The 19,226-nt window shown below is 39.1% G+C and overlaps 2 protein-coding genes across 2 annotated transcripts in view; both read left to right on the top strand.

The window, feature by feature from the left end:
- slc4a8 (solute carrier family 4 member 8) overlaps positions 1-8,228 on the top strand; it is a 31,596-nt gene extending 23,368 nt beyond the window's left edge. Inside the window, exons 16-25 of the mRNA XM_065264570.2 lie at positions 2,003-2,164; positions 2,256-2,369; positions 2,991-3,152; positions 3,239-3,490; positions 4,923-4,991; positions 5,075-5,248; positions 5,691-5,825; positions 5,907-6,007; positions 6,413-6,507; positions 6,702-8,228. Coding sequence (XP_065120642.1) covers positions 2,003-2,164; positions 2,256-2,369; positions 2,991-3,152; positions 3,239-3,490; positions 4,923-4,991; positions 5,075-5,248; positions 5,691-5,825; positions 5,907-6,007; positions 6,413-6,503 — 1,260 coding nt within the window. The 3' untranslated portion in view covers positions 6,504-6,507; positions 6,702-8,228. The remainder of the gene's footprint in view (positions 1-2,002; positions 2,165-2,255; positions 2,370-2,990; positions 3,153-3,238; positions 3,491-4,922; positions 4,992-5,074; positions 5,249-5,690; positions 5,826-5,906; positions 6,008-6,412; positions 6,508-6,701) is intronic.
- Positions 8,229-16,808: 8,580 nt separating this feature from the next.
- On the top strand, positions 16,809-19,226 carry LOC135746308 (uncharacterized). Its single transcript, XM_065264937.2, has 2 exons — positions 16,809-16,977; positions 17,382-19,226. The coding sequence occupies exons 1-2, from the start codon at positions 16,948-16,950 to the stop codon at positions 18,348-18,350; spliced, it is 999 nt and encodes a 332-aa protein (XP_065121009.1). The 5' UTR covers positions 16,809-16,947; the 3' UTR covers positions 18,351-19,226.

Genomic DNA, 19,226 nt, shown 5'->3' with positions numbered 1-19,226 from the left:
AATAATTTAAAAACCTTAACAAAATGCAACAGACATGTCAAAAGATTATACTTAACTTTATGTATGTGCACATAATACATAAAAAACTGACAACTAACAGAACTTGTTCTTACAAAGAGGGTTCTGAAATTTTCTGACATAGAAGAAAAACTAACCAAACATTTAATTAATTTAATTTAATGTAATTAACTTTGCAGTGATACGGGCCCAACGATGCATGGCTTAACCCATTATTGTACTGTTTTCATTTAATTTCGGGTGAATCTGTCTCCAAATGCAATAAAATATTATTTTTTCAGTTATTATTATTATTATTATTATTATTGAATGATTGATTTTATTTGTTAAACACATGGAGGAAACTTTAAAAAAACATTATGAACTGAAGAATATTCATGACGCTGTTATAAAATACGGGCCCAACGATGCATGGCTTAACCCCTTACTGTACTGTTTTCATTTAATTTCGGGTGAATCTGTCTCCAAATGCAATAAAATATAATTGTTTCAATTATTATTATTATTATTGAATGATTGATTTTATTTGTTAAACACATGGAGGAAACATTATGAACTGAAGAATATTCATGACGCTGTTATAAAACTATTTGACAGAGTTTTAACACTTAATGACATTTTAATGACAAATTCAATTTGTATCACTGGTAAAAAGTGCTCAGTTATGTTGTCTTGGTAATGTCAAGTTATCATGACTAATTATGATGCATTGGTTAATGTCAAGTTGTCATAACAAAGACATCTCAAACAATGTCATCTTTGCATTAAAAATTACATAATTGAACCAATGACGTCTTACGCCGATTATGCTTAATAAACTGATAACACGCGGGGTCATGTAAACGCGTAAAACGGTTTTCCTTTATCGGGGAAAGCCCATAAACGGCATAAGCAAAAACCGATCGGCACAGGTAGTTTTTTGCTCATTACGACGATTTCGCGTGGCATGTAAACACCTTAACCCGCTTTCTCGCGGTTTTGTCCATGTGTGCATGTCTCCGCGTATAAAAGATAAACGTCACATGCGGAAGTAAGCCCAAAGTAACGCATAAAAGTCTCAGCTCGATTAAAGCAGTTGGCAGAGAAACTGTTAAAATAGAAGCTCATGTTACATTTACAGGTTCTGCAGACCCGAGAAGAGATACAACAGTACAGCTTAAGACAGATATGCCGTTGACTTTTTGAATGACTATTATGTACTATAGGTGGTGACGTCACTGCCTGCGAGAAAACTGATAAGTCTTCAAGTCCCATGTAAACGCATTTGTCTGCATAGCCGGCTTATTGATTTGCATGTAAACGCATGAAAACAGTTTTCTGTAATAAGCAGATTTTTGATAGTTATCCGCTTATTCTGTGCATGTAAACGTACTCAATGACAGTTGTCATAAACTTGCATAAAATATCCTTCATGTTCATAGCATGTCATGTCAGTCTTATGAACACCCCTTCAAGTAAAGTGTTACCAAGTTTTCATTTGTGTTTATATAAAAATGTACCTATGCACGACAATGCTGTCAGGGTCAGTTTACATTTTTGCATCTAAGACGTGGCATTCGTGTGCCTATATGGATGGAGTAAAAGATTTATAATTTTGTCATTGTTGTGCTATTGTAGAAATAAATTTTATATTTCACTACAAAAACTTATCAACAACCTCAAACATTTTTGACATCTTTCAAACATCAAGAAAAAAATATCAGAACAGTAAACCTACTGTAACAGCCAGCTATCTAATAATAACTGCTAACTACATCAACAGCAGTTCACCACAAGGTGAACGCAATCTTAATCACAAAAACACAGAAAATTAATCCCACACACTGAATTCAATTCCTATCCCATAACTGCAGTACGGTCATATTTCACAGTGTTGTCTCACACAGATTGCATTTAGTGCAAATCCCATTTGCACATTTGAGTCAGCGCCTCGGCTGCCAAGACAGTTAAACGTGAGCCAATCTCTCTCAATGTGTTTTTGTAGGAGTGCTTAGATCTTCACGGACAATTTATTGGTTCAGCGTGCGGACACCATGGTCCCTACACCCCTGATGTTCTCTTCTGGTCGGCCATCTTGTTTTTTGGTACCTTCCTCCTGTCTACCTTCCTTAAACAGTTTAAGACTAGCAGATACTTCCCAACACGGGTGAGGCTAAATTACTCATATTGTACGTTGCGCAGTTACAGATAGAGAAATTTCAAATAAACAAATGCATGTGTTTGTTGTTGTGATGTAGGTACGGTCAATGATCAGCGATTTTGCCGTATTCCTCACTATTGTTTTTATGGTCTTCGTTGATTACATCATTGGAGTCCCATCGCAAAAGCTACAAGTGCCAAACAAATTCAAGGTATAAATCAATAAATAAATATGTACAGTACACACACACCATTTGTTTTTTAGGGAACATTTTATGTGCAATTGATATTAGTCAGTTATATTTCATCAATCGTTAATACTTATGCTCTGCAGTATAATAAGATTTTTGCAGAATTGGGCATGCCTGAATTTAAAAGAGTAATTTCCCCACCTACTTAAATGGATAAAATTGATAAAAATGTTCTTATTTTACAGAAAACTGTTGTGCATCGCAACTTATGTATTTTTGTAAAAAAAAAATTGATGATGCAGTTTTGAAACCGCCGCTGGGTCTGCAGAGTATAAGGAGTTAAATCTGGATATTTGTGGAATATGTCTTAAACGGAGGTTTCCCAGACAGGGTTTAGCTTAAGCCAGGACTAGGCATTAGTTTAATTATAAAATATAACTAGTTTTAACAAGCATGCCTTATTAAAAACATTACTAATGTGCATTTTGAGGCCAAACAAAGGGCACGATGTATTTTAAGATATGTCAGTGCAAGTTGTTTTCAGTTTGGAAAGCTCTTACATTTATTTTAGTCTAGAAGTAGTCTAATCCCTGTCCTGGAAACCATCCCAAAGAGATTTTGTATGTCGGTTGTGCTTTGCAGCCGACACGCGATGACCGTGGCTGGTTGATAAACCCTATTGGGCGAAACCCGTGGTGGACGGTGCTGGCTGCACCAATACCGGCTCTTCTCTGCACCATCCTCATCTTCATGGATCAACAGATCACTGCAGTCATAATAAACCGCAAAGAGCACAAACTACAGGTATGGATGCCGAGCATTTAATGTACCCATTACAAAGGATGCGTTTGTATGCATAAATTAGTGTGTGCCCCACTTCCTCAACACAGAAAGGCTGTGGGTACCATTTGGATCTTCTGATGGTTGGAGTGATGTTGGCTGTGTGTTCTATTATGGGTTTGCCCTGGTTTGTCGCGGCAACTGTCCTGTCGATCTCCCACGTCAACAGCCTAAAGCTGGAGTCGGAAAGCTCCGCCCCTGGAGAGCAGCCTAAATTTCTGGGTATTAGGGAGCAGAGACTGACTGGTTTGGTTATTTTTCTTCTGATGGGCTGCTCTGTCTTTATGACCGGAGCATTACAGGTACTTACACCTGGAGTTGTCATACTGCATGCATTTGGGTACTTATGGAACAAATTAAGTAAAAATAAAGTACAGAATTTATACATCAACAATCCATTCATCTTAAAGTAAGATCCTATAATCCAAGGGTTTTTTTGTCAAAATGCAAAAAAAACTTGACTTAAATTATTTACTTAATAGTAAATTACTCCTAACAGAGACTTATTTACCAAAGATTTTAAGTACATATTTAAATGTATTATCACATTTGCATGTTTAAAGGGATAGTTAACCCAAAAATGAAAATTCTGTCATCATTTACTCACTCTCGTGTTGTTACAAACCTGTATAATTTCTTTCTTCTGATGAAAACAAATGAAGATATTTTGAGGAATGTTTGTAAACAAACCACTCATTAGCCCCATTTACTTCAATAGTATTCTTTTTCCCACTATAGAAGTGAATGGGGCTCATGATCGTTTTGTTTACAAACATTCCTCAAAATATCTGAGAACTAAGAAATTTATACAGGTTTGTAACAACATGCGAGTCAGCACATGATGACAGAATTTTCATTTTTTGCTGAATTATCCCTTTAACTTAAAAAAAAAAAACATTTATTTTTCATCCCTTTTAACGTTTTTAACAGTAGTATTTTAGATAGTTACTGTTATTATTACCTGTTGGAGCTTTATCTAGTAATTTTATTGGTATATAAAACTTTGCATTCATTCTCAGTTTTCTGATTAAGTTTTGAGTAATAGTCACATGGTGCAGATTAAACAAATACAACATATATATTTTTGTTAGTTTTATTTAGATTTTTAATTTTTAAAATGATTTATTAACGATTTAATTGTAATTGTTAATTGTAAAGACGCAAACCCCCTGCAATTCTTTCACGAACCACCAGGGGTTCGCAATACCCATTTTGAAAAAACCCTGCTATAATCCAGGGACATTTGTCTCTCTTTGATGAGTCAAGCTCTTGATACAAAATATAATACTTGATTAAAGTTATTGTTTGGATCACTATTTTCAATTTTATTTTGCATGAAGTATTTTGTCAGCATATTAAACTGCGGGCACCATTGTCAACAGGGGGCGTCAAAGCACCTCAGTTTCTTCAGACGTCCTCAATAAAAAAGCTAGACTCACTACCATGTCTGTGAAAACTGAAAACCCAGCTAAAGTCATTTTATTGTTTGTGATTTACTTTTTTCAATAATAATAAAAATAATACATTAAACATAAAAGACATTCTGTGTAAATATGATTTTGATATCTTTGGTATTGGCCAAGCAAGGCCATTCAGCCTGGATTAAAAAAGTAAGGTTCGCTCCTGCAGATGCCACTTGTTAAATTCATACATTTATAAATTTAGATTAATGTCCAAATACATAAATTTTTTCTTAGTATGTATTTATTTTGAACAATTCCTGTTGTTTCACAGTTCATTCCAATGCCAGTGCTTTATGGTGTTTTCCTGTATATGGGAGCCTCATCCCTAAAAGGCATTCAGGTAAAAACATTAACCTGACACTTCCTGTAAATATATACACATGCTCACATCATTCTCTCATCAGTCTAATATCTCTTTCTCAGTTCTTTGACCGTCTGATGTTGTTTGGCATGCCGGCAAAACACCAGCCGGACTTTATTTACCTACGCCATGTTCCTCTGAGGAAGGTTCACCTGTTCACCCTGACCCAACTTACTTGCCTGGTGCTTCTCTGGGTGATCAAAACCTCCCCTGCCGCGATTGTATTTCCTATGATGGTACGTCCCAACACATGAGCGAGTACATACTATACTTTTTGTCTACATGTAAAATAAATAAGTGACAAGAGGGGTCAACACAAGTCCTTACAGTCCTTCCTGACTGGTTATGATCACTGCACACAACCGTTCTTTGTATCACTGCTTGCTGTTCATAGTCAGGGACTATTTTTTCCAGCCGAAGAAAGGCTTTTAGTGTTTTTACTGCATTAATATTTTTTTACTTAACATTTGTATTGTGTGGTAACTGTTTCATAAAACCAATAAGGTACTCAGGGACAGGGTTGCCAAGTTTGCAGTTTTCCTGCGGATTTGGGCTACTTTAAAGGGATAGTTGACCCAAAAATGAATTATCTTGTATTATCTTGTTTTCAGCGATTTCTTTTGCTGGACCATAAAAATCATATAACGGTACCACACTGTAAACATGTTTGTCCTGCAGGTTTTGGCGTTAGTGTTTATCCGTAAGCTGCTGGATATCTGTTTCACCAAACGAGAGCTCAGTTACCTTGATGATCTGATGCCTGAGAGTATAAAGAAGAAGAAGCTGGATGATGATTCCAAAAAAGCACAGGAGGTACGACTATTTTGTAATGTACTTGGATATATTAGTAAATCAAAAAGCAAACTAGTAATCGTTTATTTTATGTATGAGTAGCAGGAGTCACAGGAGATGCTGGTTGATGACTGTGATAAAGATGCAGTGCAGATCCCATTGGAGAGCAAAGCTGTGTACTCACCTAGAACTCCAGATCCCAGGTACCTCCATGGGGCTCCACCCACAAGTGATGATGTCACGCATGAAATAGAGAAATAGTATTACTGATGGAAAAAGAGTGATTATTACTTTTTCTTTATTTTAGTATAACATGCTTCAGTTTGCTGTGCATGTGAATCAATAAGCAATCGGTTGCATGATACATTGCATCTTTTCTTGCGATTGCAATTCCTGTGTAAAAATATTGATGTAGGTTGTCTGTGACTTCAACTGCCTTACAACGTCCTGCATGGGGTCGAGGCGCTGCAGGAGCCCAAGGAGTGTTTTCTGCTAATGTGCAGAAGGCTTTAACACTGTGTTTTTTATTACAGTATGTGTATCTAACATTCACCTTTCTGCTTTTCCCTCACCGCTCCTCTCGTCTACTGTGTCCTCTTATTGTTCAGGACTGATCCCTCTGATATTAACATATCTGATGAAATGTCTAAAACCACTGTATGGAAATCCCTCAGTTCCAATCACAAGGATACACAATAAAAAGGCAAGCACACACAAACGCTCTGTCACTCTCTTAACTTAAATGTCCCATCTCCATGGGTTTCCTTTCTTATCCCTCTGTATTGCCCGTCTCCACCATGTTATGTACAACATTATGATGACATGTTGGGTTCTGCAGTGCTATAAAGTTTAATTTTGGAGATGTAATGTTTGTTGTTTATTGTTCTGTCCTCACAGGAGGTACCAAGAAGTACGTCGACAGACTGAAGAAATTACATACTTGGCATCGGTTGTTTAAAACTCAGTTTTACGACTGAATTGTAGGACTTTTTAAGTCACGTGCTAAAAATATGAATATTTTAGTTAACTATTTCCCACACACAGAACAAAATACAGCACAAAAAAGCTCACAGCCCTGATTTATGTATAGCTGTGTGAGTATGGTGTGATGTACAGGTGTGTCAATGTGTGTGAACCTATGTGCATAGAGGAGAACAAACTCTCTACCCAACCCAGGTTATTTTTAATGTTTAATTCACTTTTAACAAACGTAAACGTCTCCGTGCTGTGCTGTAAAGCGTTGCGTGTATATTTTGTTTGGTAATCGTCCGTTTCTCATTTGTAGTATAATATAACTGATCAAAATGTCTTCATTTTTTGCTGTGAACTTGCTGTATGTAACTGTATTTGTTTATCATCAAAATAACATTCACAGAGTGCCGCAGGGATGACATATTTTTGTAGGCCTACCCGGAAGTTAGCGGGACACTTCAACGTTTTGTCCAACAACAATGAAAAAAATTATTCATTTAATTTACTCAATTTTTTAAGGTAAGTGGTCGCAATCAATTTATTTAAGCTACATTTAAACAAAACTTTTTTGTTTTGTTTTGTATTAAAAAAATTCACTGTAAAAAAAATCCGTAGAAATTACAATGTTATTGCAGCTGGGTTGCCGGTAATTTACCGTAGATTTAAATTTATGTTATTTGTTATGGCAAGAGTTTGTTCAAAGTTAAATAAATTTTAAATATTAACAAGTCTTTATCTTTACAGAATAAAACTATACAACAACAGCCTCATGCAAAACATTCTGGGAACCAGAAATCATCATCAACCTTTTTCTGTTTTTTTTTTTTGCTTCAGATTTTGTTTCCCAGAATGTTTGCTTGATGCTGTTTTTTTAGTGTTACACTGTAAAGAAAAAGACTTGTAAATGTTTAATGTTCATTTAACTTTGAACAAAATGTTGCCAGTAAAAAACATAAACGTAAATCTACGGTATATTACCGGCAACCCAGCTGCAATTTCGGTATTTTTTTACAGTAGCTTAAATAAACTGAGCTAAAAAAAAAGCTTTAAAAAATTGAGTAAATTGAATGAATAATTTTTTCAGTTAAGTTAATCTTTAGAGACACAACCTTTTATGATTTTTGAAGTCTATGGGGCGGTTTCCAGGACTGGGTTTAGATGAATCCAGGACTAGGCCTTATTTAGAGATTTAAGTAGTTTTTACAAACATAAACTTGTTTAATTTTTTTGCGATAATCCAAAAATCTATGGGGAAAAAATGTAAAGGATTTTTAGCAAGGGAACCAGTGTCCCGATAATTTCTGGGTTGGCCTACAACTGCGGCACTAAGTCTGTGTGTTTAAAGGGACACTCCACTTTTTTTTAAATATGCTCTTTTTTCAGCTCCCCTAGAGTTAAACATTTGATTTTTACCGCTTTGGAATCCATTAAGCTGATCTCCGGGTCTGGCGGTACCCCTTTTAGCATAGTTTAGCATAATCCATTTAATCTGATTAGACCATTGGCATTGTGCCAAAAAATAACCAAAGAGTTTCGATATTTTTTTCTATTTAAAACTTGACTCTTCTGTAGTTACATTGTGTACTAACACCGACTGAAAATTAAAAGTTGTCATTTTCTAGGCAGAACTATACTCTCAATCTGGCGTAATATTCAAGAACTTTGCTGCTGTAACATGAAGCAGTGATATTACGCTGTCGGTTTTAGTACACAATGTAACTACAGAAGAGTCAAGTTTTAAATAGGAAAAATATTGAAACTCTTTGTTTATTTTGTAGCGCGATGCTAATGGTCTAATCAGATTCTATGGATTATGCTAAGCTATGCTAAAAGTGGTAGCCAGACCCGGAGATCAGCTAAATGGATTCCAAAACAGTAAAAATCAAATGTAGGGGAGCTGGAAAATGAACATATTTTCAAAAAAGTGGAGTGTACCTTTAAGACAAATTTCTGATCAGATTAATAACCTCGGTTTGAATTATTTATGTGCCAGTATAAATATCCGTCGCTTATATTAGATGAAAAAGGCCATGAACCAAATCAGTCCTTATTTAGCAAATTGACTATTTTTATTGTGTGTGTGTGTTGTATTGAGACTTGTTAATATTTGAGCAATAAATGGCTTTTATGTAGTTAGGTCACCAGGTAAACGGATGGATAAGTGAACATGAGGTTCTTTTGCCATGAGTGTTTACCATCATTTACCATCAGTAAAGTCAGAAGGGACCAGGAAAATTGAGTCTTTTGAAGAACCAATGACAAAGAGCTCTGATGGTAAACTGGATTGTTCAGGTTTTCTTTTAAAGGGATAGTTCAGCTAAAAATAAAACTTACCCCATGATTTACTCACTTTCAAGCCATCCTCGATATATATAATTATCTTAATCATATTAGTCATATTAGAAAATGTCCTGGCTGATCCAAGCTTTGTAAATGGTGCTATTGATTTGAACCCCCAAAAAGTTGAATTGACTGCCCTCAGACAGCCTTTTTTTACGCACTGGAGCTGTGTGGATTATTTTTTTGAAGGATGGATGCACTTTTTTGGGCTTTAAATAAGAAGCACCATTTACTAAAGCTTGAATCAGCCAGGACATTTTCCAATATAACTTTCGATTGTGTTTATCTGAATAAAGATAATAATATACATCAAGAAAGGCTTGAGAGTGAGTAAATCATTGGGTAATTTCATTTTTTGGCCGAATGATCTCTTTCCGGCCAGTAGCCCCAGTAATAAGCCATCTTCTTTAGACTACCTCCCACATGTGTCAAAATAAACCCCACACCAGTTTCTGCACTGAAAGAGGTAAAATGTGGTTAAACCTTTTAACCTCAGTGAAATACAACTTTATTTACAGTTGCACTTTGTGTAGATATTTACTGATATATGATTTTATATTTTGAAATTATTATATAGATATATAGTTATTATATTATTATACATTATGAATTAATATATGTATGTGTAATACAATTATTTTAAAAACTTCCTTTTTATATATATATATAGATATACATTTTAATAAAATTGAGGAGATGCGGCATGATACGAGATGTTTATTTGAGCATCTGTATATTTCTCACAAGACCAGTTTTTCTGATAAAGTTTCACCTTAATGATCTGCCTTCAGTTGACAGGAGAATGTTAATAAAAAATGTAATTCAAAATGTTAAATTAACTTTCCAGCTTAACAATAAGCTACTTAATGATTAAAAGGTTCTTTTAGATTTTGATTGTGTTTTTACCTCAGCGTTAATCATGAAAAACTGTTCTGTATTATTTTATTGTCAGAGTGAAAAATGAAATAAAAATGTATTTAAATGTTTTTGTCCAATCATGGAGATGTCATTTTCTCTCTCTATGTAGTGTCTAACTATGGAAGAGGTAGTTTTCATTTCGTAGTTTCGATCATAGCTATAGCGTATCGACCATTACACGGAGCTAACATTACTGTTTAAAATTAATAATTTAAAATAAAATAAAAATAATTTAAAAGTATCCTTAAATTCTTGTCTGGCTGACAAATCCACACAGCGGTGATTCATCTTCACTGTCTCTCCTCGCCTTTTGAAAAACGAAACATTTTTATATTACAAAAGGTATTTGATCCAGAGGTCAGTTTAGGGTGGCACACGTACGTCAACAATTTAACCGCTATCTCTTGTTTATTGTCTGTAGCATTCACACCAGTTTCCCAGCTAACATTTAACGTTATTCTAACGTTATAATAACGTTAGGAGATTGTTATTATAACGTTAGAATAACCTTAGGAAAATGTTAGAAAAACTTTAAACTAACCTAAAACTAATGTTCTCCTAACGTTATTATAACGTTAGAATAACGTTAAACTAACCTAAAAATAACGTTCTTTTCCGTAAAGAAATTTTTCCTGGCTAACCAAAAACAAACCCTAAAAAATAACGTTATGGGAACCAAAAACTAACGTTATGGGAACACTATTTTATGGTTAAAAAATACCCAAAATATACATTCTGTATATGTCATGAATCTGGTTTTCTCTGTCTGCCTTTTTGTCACACACACACATACACATGCACATACACTCATTTAGTCACATACACACGCTTTCTCCCTCTCTCTCCCTCTCCCCTCTCACCTGTCTGTCGTTACAATCTGCGCTCGCGCTGATTGCTGTGACACCTGTTCCCACTCTGCCCTTAGCATTTATCTAGTGGCTGTTTTGGCAGTATCTTTGTCGGATTATTGAAATTACACATGTTCTCTGTATGCTCTGCAGCTTTACTCTGTCATGTCGTGTCGTGTATTGGATTAAGCTCACCTTGTCTTGTCTGTCCTGTCCAGTATCTCCACAATCTCGTTCGATGTTCAGCCGTGTGTGAGGGCTGAGGAGTTTTTCTCCGTACCTGATTTGTCAACTGCTGCGCCTCGGGCCAGCTCCAGGGAATATCTCCTTCGTTTTCCCGGATTGGGAGTCAAGCATCCTTTTGTTACATTCCAGTGCTGAGTTATATCTCCAGACTGCCTTTGTTACCTTTTTGCATTAAAGACTCATTCCCTGTGATCCCTGCCTTGGATTTGTCATTTCAACTGTAACAGAATAATCCGACCATAATTATGGATGCGGCAGAGGAGAAGTCTGTGTTTTCAGCAGTCAAGGTGCAGGGGGCCATGCTTGGCAGGCATGAGGAACAGCTAGCCGCCGCACATCAGGCTGTGGGGAGCTTATCTGCTCAGGTGGCCGATCTGTCTGCTCGCCTACACCATCTTCATCAAGAGGCGGCCGTGCCTTCCAATCAGCACCAGCCCGCAGAGCCCAGGGTTAACAACCCATCCAGTTATGCCGGTGAGCCCGCTGAGTGCAGAGCCTTTCTTATCCAGTGCGAGGTTGTCTTTTCTCTTCAGCCACAGACGTATGCGGAGGATCGAGCTCGTGTGGCCTTCGTGCTCTCCCTCTTGAAGGGTCGGGCACGCGAGTGGGGAACTTCTGTGTGGGAGGCTAACGCCAGATGTTGTAGCAAGTACAGTCTCTTCAAGGAGGAGATGACCAAGGTTTTTGATCGGTCTGTATTTGGCAGTGAGGCTTCTCGTCTGCTCGCAACTCTACGTCAGGGAAGGAGATCTGTGGCCGACTTTGCTATTGAGTTTCGTACTCTTGCCTCTACCAGTGGGTGGAACGATCCTGCCCTGGTCGCTCGTTTCTTGGAGGGTCTGTGTTTGGAGCTCAGAGAGGAGATTTATGCTCGAGGCGCTCCTGCTGAGCTCGACCCATTGATTGACTTGGCTATCCGTCTGGATCGGTGTTTCGAGCAGAGAAGACGAGCTCGCACTCCCAGCGCTGTCGTTGACTCTTTTTCTTCAGCTATTCCTTCCCGTCACTCGGCTGAAGCCGAGCCCATGCAGTTGGGCAGCGTTCGCATCTCTTCGGAGGAGCGTCAACGTCGAATCATTAACCGCCTTTGTCTCTATTGTGGCACCGCTGGTCATTTCGCCTCCAACTGCCCTTTAAAAGCCAGGGCTCGCCAGTAGACGGAGGAGTACTGGTGAGCGCGTCTGTCATCTCCTCCTCTCCCCGGTCCCGGACCATGATTCCTGCTAATCTCCGCTGGTTGGGGCACTCTGCCGCTGGTCTTGCTCTCATTGACTCGGGAGCCGAGGGCAATTTCGTCGATGAGGGGTGGGCCCGTCGGAACAAGATTCCATTGGTCGAGTTGCCTCAACCCACCTCCGTCTTTGCTCTGGATGGCAGAGAGCTCACCACTGTTCACCGTTCTACATGTCCGGTTAGTCTGACTGTTTCCGGTAATCATCTAGAGACTATTTCTTTTTTTATTTTTCAATCTCCCTTTACCCCCATTGTGTTAGGACACCCTTGGCTTGTTCTTCATAATCCTCAGATTGACTGGGTTAAGGGAGGGGTTCATTCATGGAAATTGTCTTGTCATGCTAATTGTTTAGTGTCTGCTGTGTCTCCCGTGACCTCTGTTTCTGTTTTCCAGGAGGAACCAGGTGATTTGTCTGGGGTACCGAAGGAGTACCATGATCTGCGATCTGTCTTCAGCCGTTCCCGGGCAGTTTCTCTACCGCCTCACCGTCCTTACGATTGTGCCATTGATCTCCATCCTAACACCACGCCCCCCCGCGGTAGACTTTATTCTCTTTCAGCGCCCGAACGAGAGGCTCTGGAGAGATACATCACAGAGTCTCTTGACGCAGGGATTATTGTTCCGTCTTCGTCTCCCGCTGGCGCTGGTTTCTTTTTTGTCAAGAAGAAGGATGGGTCTTTGCGTCCGTGTATCGATTATCGAGGGCTGAACGAGATAACGGTGAAGAATCGCTATCCTTTACCTCTTATGTCATCAGCCTTCGAGATCTTACAGGGCGCAAAGATTTTCACTAAATTGGATTTGCGTAACGCCTACTATCTAGTGCGCATTAGAGAGGGGGACGAGTGGAAGACCGCCTTTAATACCCCTATCGGTCACTTCGAATACCGGGTCCTACCGTTCGGTCTCGTAAACGCTCCGTCCGTCTTTCAGGCTTTAGTTAACGACGTCCTGAGAGACATGCTGAACGTCTTTGTTTTCGTGTATATTGATGACATTCTTATTTTCTCACCGTCTCCTCAGGTACACGTACAACACGTTCGCCGGGTCTTACAACGCTTGTTAGAGAATCGCCTTTTTGTTAAGGCTGAGAAATGTGTCTTTCACGCTCAATCAGTCACGTTTCTCGGTTCGGTGGTCTCTGCAGAGGGGATTCGTATGGATCCTGATAAGGTCCAGGCGGTTCTAAATTGGCCGGTTCCCGAGTCTCGAGTCGCGCTTCAGAGATTTCTGGGTTTTGCTAATTTTTACCGGCGCTTTATTCAGGGTTTTAGTCAGGTTGCCGCCCCCCTCACTGCCCTCACCTCATCCAAGACCCGATTTTCTTGGACTGAGGCTGCTCAATTTGCGTTCGACCATCTAAAGAGACTTTTTTCCTCCGCACCTATTCTGATCACGCCTGATCCTACGCGTCAATTTATTGTGGAGGTCGATGCCTCTAATATTGGGGTCGGAGCGATCTTATCGCAGCGCTCCTCCCAGGATGATCGCATTCATCCTTGCGCTTTTTATTCACACCGTCTTTCTCCTGCGCAATGCAACTATGACGTTGGTAACCGAGAGCTTTTGGCGATCCGTCTCGCGCTCGGTGAATGGCGACATTGGCTCGAAGGAGCCAGTGTTCCATTCATTGTCTGGACGGATCATCGCAACTTGGAGTATATTCGTTCGGCTAAGCGTTTGAGCGCTCGTCAGGCTCGCTGGGCTTTGTTTTTTGACCGGTTTGATTTTTCAATTTCTTTTAGACCCGGTTCGAAGAATCAGAAGCCCGACGCGCTTTCCCGGCAGTTCGACCCCCCGGAGGGAGTCCCGACCCATGAGGGGATCTTACCTCAACACTGTGTGGTCGGGGCAGCTGTCTGGGGGGTGGAGCAGACGGTTAAGCGAGCGCTTTCTCAGATTAGGAGACCCCTTCCCTCTCCTGAGGGAACTTTATATGTACCCGAGTCCGTCCGTCCGTCTGTCCTTCGTTGGGGTCATACGTCTAAATTGGTCGCTCACCCGGGGGTCAGAGGTACTTTAGCCGCGATCCGTCAGAGATTTTGGTGGCCCACTCGTGAGCGTGACGTTCGGCGGTTTGTCGCTGCTTGCTCTATTTGTGCTCAGACTAAGTCCAGTAATAACCCTCCGGCGGGTCTTCTCAGACCTCTTCCCATTCCCACACGTCCTTGGTCTCATATTGCCATGGACTTTGTTACCGGTCTCCCTATCTCAGCTGGGAACACGGTCATTCTTACCGTCGTGGACCGTTTTTCTAAGGCTGCCCATTTTATTCCGCTTCCTAAATTACCATCTGCTAAGGAGACAGCTCAGATTATGGTGGATCACGTTTTTAAGATCCACGGTCTCCCCTTGGACATTGTGTCTGATAGAGGTCCGCAGTTTGCCTCTCAGTTTTGGAGGGAGTTCTGTCGCCAGATTGGGGCTTCCCCCAGTCTGTCGTCAGGATTCCATCCTCAGACCAATGGTCAGGCCGAACGGACAAATCAGATTTTGGGTCGCATGTTGCGTAGTCTTACCGCCTCTAGTCCTGCGTCATGGTGTGATCAGCTGTCATGGGCTGAATATGCACATAATTCTCTCCCTTCGTCCGCTACCGGTTTCTCTCCGTTTGAGGGTTGTCTCGGTTACCAACCGCCTATTTTTTCTGCTCAGGAGTCTCTAGTCTCGGTCCCGTCTGTCGAAGCGTTTATTAAGCGATGTAAGCATACCTGGAGGAGGGTGAGATCCAAGTTGTGTCAGACTAGAGAACGCACACGTCGAGCTGCCAACCGCCGCAGAATTCGGTCCCCTAGATATGTCTGCGGTCAGAGGGTTTGGCTGTCCACCCAAAATCTCCCTATTCAGGAGACGTCTCGCAAACTATTGCCCCGTTTTGTTGGTCCATTCTCCATTGTCAAAGTCATTAGTCCTGTCGCTGTTAAACTCAAACTATTCGGTCGGCTACGCCGCGTTCATCCAGTCTTTCACGTTTCGTGTATTAAACCGGTCATTCATGTGCCCACTCGTCCCCCCCTTCCCCCTCCTCCCCTTGATGAGGGGGACTCTATTTACAGAGTTCGGAGACTTCTCGAGGTTCGTCCTCGGGGCCGTGGCCACCAGTTTTTGGTTGACTGGGAGGGCTACGGTCCAGAGGAGAGGCGGTGGATTCCTGCCCGGGACGTCCTGGATCGATCGCTTATTGATGACTTCTATCGGTCCCGTCAGCCCCCTTCCGCGAGCGCCTAGAGGCGCTCGTTGGAGGTGGGGTACTGTCATGAATCTGGTTTTCTCTGTCTGCCTTTTTGTCACACACACACATACACATGCACATACACTCATTTAGTCACATACACACGCTTTCTCCCTCTCTCTCCCTCTCCCCTCTCACCTGTCTGTCGTTACAATCTGCGCTCGCGCTGATTGCTGTGACACCTGTTCCCACTCTGCCCTTAGCATTTATCTAGTGGCTGTTTTGGCAGTATCTTTGTCGGATTATTGAAATTACACATGTTCTCTGTATGCTCTGCAGCTTTACTCTGTCATGTCGTGTCGTGTATTGGATTAAGCTCACCTTGTCTTGTCTGTCCTGTCCAGTATCTCCACAATCTCGTTCGATGTTCAGCCGTGTGTGAGGGCTGAGGAGTTTTTCTCCGTACCTGATTTGTCAACTGCTGCGCCTCGGGCCAGCTCCAGGGAATATCTCCTTCGTTTTCCCGGATTGGGAGTCAAGCATCCTTTTGTTACATTCCAGTGCTGAGTTATATCTCCAGACTGCCTTTGTTACCTTTTTGCATTAAAGACTCATTCCCTGTGATCCCTGCCTTGGATTTGTCATTTCAACTGTAACAGTATAAGTTATTTTTTAGGTTATTTTAAAACTAACCACCCTGCCGCGTTATGGGAACGTTATTTTATGGTTCCAAAAAAATAACGTTATTTTATGGTTCCAAAAATACCCAAAAAATAACCAAAAAATAATGTTCCGTATAAGTTATTTTTAGGTTATTTTAAAAATAACCACCCTGTAACGTTATGGGAACGTTATTTTATGGTTCCAAAAAAATAACCAAAAAATAACGTTCTGTATAAGTTATTTTTAGGTTATTTAAAAATAACCACCCTGCAACGTTATGGGAACGTTATTTTATTGTTGCAAAAAATAAAACCTAAAAAGAACGTTCCCAAAACGTTATTATTTGGGTCCCAAAAAATAACCAAAATATAACCAAAAACTAACGTTAGGGGAACGTTCTGTGTTTGCTGGGTTAACAGTTCACTATTAAAACCAGAGCAAGGAAATGAGATTACTCAAACATACTACAAAAGGAAGAATAATAATTTCAGTGTTGCAAAACAGAAAGTTACAGAGAAACAGAAACTTAAAGCAGCTGGTTTACTAAGAAATTGAAACTGTTGTGTTTAGCTTTCGTTTTGTAGTTTTAATTCGCATTGTCATGATCCAGGTTTCTTTTTCACAAGTAAGCCCCGTATTTATAGGCGTGTCAACAGAGTTTAAATACTTCAGCGTAATTCGTTGCTTATACTTTTTCACGAGGGTGAAAGAATCACATAGGCTACTGCGTGGTGTCTTGAACTTTACAAAATGGCAAACACAGATCAACTTGATAATGACGTAAGTTACAATTTATATATTAATACCAGCGTCAATTACAATACATATTTAAAATATGTTTAAAAAATATTACAATATTATTTATAATAAAACTAAACGCTTAGCTCCTTAACTGATCACTTTTTAAATTATTTTTCAGAGAGTTTTAATTGCATATGAGTTTAATGTCATTGCGGTTTGTATGGAAGTTAACATGAAGTAGCCTACTGCTAAAGTGTTACAGTATAAAATATAGTATATTTTATGTATAAAATAATTATGAAAAGAAACAATAAAGCAAAAATCTTATACATAAATCTTATTATTAGGTTTATGAGATTTCTGTGGATTATATTGTTAGCAAAAATTCTATTCAAAATAATATGATTCGAGTTGAACTTTATCAACATATCTTATATTTACAGAATGTCTTTTCCGTGGGTGTAAGTTCATATGGAGGAGAGGAGGTCAGTCATGATGGACACATTAACATACAAGACCTGACAATCATGATTGAGGAAAATGCATCTCAAATTCGTAACGATTTTTTACAAATAAATAGAAACTATAATTTAAGGATTCTCGACTATCTGTCAAAAGAAATCCCTGATTATCCAACCCCTGTTGAGTTTCACATCTCTGAGGTGACTCATGTCACTAACAAACATGGTTTTCAGGAAATCTTGAATTCAGAGGGATTCAAGGCAAGAGAATATAAAGATGATACGTTCTCATGGTGGAGCCTGAAGATCAATGAAGAGAATATAAATGAAGCCGAGGAGCGTTATCTAGAGGAGATGTTCCCAGACAGAACCCAAGAGCAAAGAGAAAATCAGGAGACATTCCTGAATAAATTCACAACATCACCTGCATTCGACATTCAGAAATCACGCTATGGTAACTTTCGGTTCACATTTCCTCTGAATGAACTGATGGAAGCATACAAGAATCAAAAGTGTGGAGTGAAAGATCCGGTTCTCAGGGCATACAAGACCACATTTTATAAACAAGAGATTATGTATGTTGTTCTCATTCACAGCCCAGAGGACAATGAGAAGTTTGAGAAATTCCCAGAGATTGAATCCAGTTTATTATTTGATTATAATAATGATACAATTATCTGGAAAGCACAAGCAATTTGTGAAAACCATGAATATCAGTTGCTATTGGATGAAGAGAATAGAATAGCAGAGACTGAACATATTATCAACCAGTTCTACGTGTGGGATCATGTTGCCTTGGCGTTTCACTTCAACGGAGTTCTACATTTCCCTAAAGAAAAGCTTAAAGAGAGCATCACCTGTTGTGAAATAGACACAATAAACCTTTCACGAAGTGAGCGCTTGTCACTTGAAGAAGCTGAAGAAATAAAACACCATTATACTTCCATGTAAACCTAGGACAATCATGAAATGACCCATGACATATCCAGTTCACATGCACTGTGTGATGAATGAAACATACTGAAAAACATATGTTAATCATGTTAGGAAGAGTTTCTACAATCTTTTTTAAATAACCAATCAGAATCTTAGAAAAACTAAAGATGATGTAGCCTACATAAATTCTTGTGTATACAGTATGCCTGTAATAAATTTCTTTGTATTGAGTTTCTCAGTATGTTAAATAAGTGAACTCAAACTCATCACAAGCATCTCCAATAATCCTAAATTGCTGTTTGTTTGATTTATAATGTAATTATAATGTATAATGTTTTACTAATAAATAAGACATTTTATTGTTACTACACTGTAAAAAAATGCAGCATTTTTGTAACACCAATATATATTTTTATGCTACTTTAACTTAAAAAGTTAAGTTAAACAACTTCAACTATAGTTTTTGTATGTTTTGTCAACTATTTACCGGTCAAAACTTAAAATAAAACTGCTCAAGTGTTTTTATAGGTCCACAGGTATATCACTGTAAAAAAATTCTGTAGAATTTACAGTACTGGGTATTACTGGCAAATAGCTGTCAGTAACTTACTGTACATTTTACATTTATGTTATTTACTGGCAACAGTTTATTCAAAATTAAATGAACATGAGACATTTTCAGTCTTTATCTTCTACAGTAGATGCAACTTACTGGCAACCAGCTGCATAATTACAGCACTTTTTTACAGTGAGCAGGGCCGGTTCTAGATATTTGGAGGCCCTATAGGCAAAATTTATGTTGGAGGCCCCTCACACCCCTCTAATTTTCAGAATAATGTGAGAACGTGTTTTTCTACTGCGTAAGAAATCAGATGAGCACTACTAATAAAC

This window comes from Paramisgurnus dabryanus, chromosome 7 (assembly GCF_030506205.2).
Source record: "Paramisgurnus dabryanus chromosome 7, PD_genome_1.1, whole genome shotgun sequence".
In the NCBI taxonomy this organism is placed as follows: domain Eukaryota; kingdom Metazoa; phylum Chordata; class Actinopteri; order Cypriniformes; family Cobitidae; genus Paramisgurnus; species Paramisgurnus dabryanus.
The sequence above is the reverse complement of the archived record's forward strand: the minus strand, read 5'-3'. Positions and strand labels throughout refer to the sequence as shown.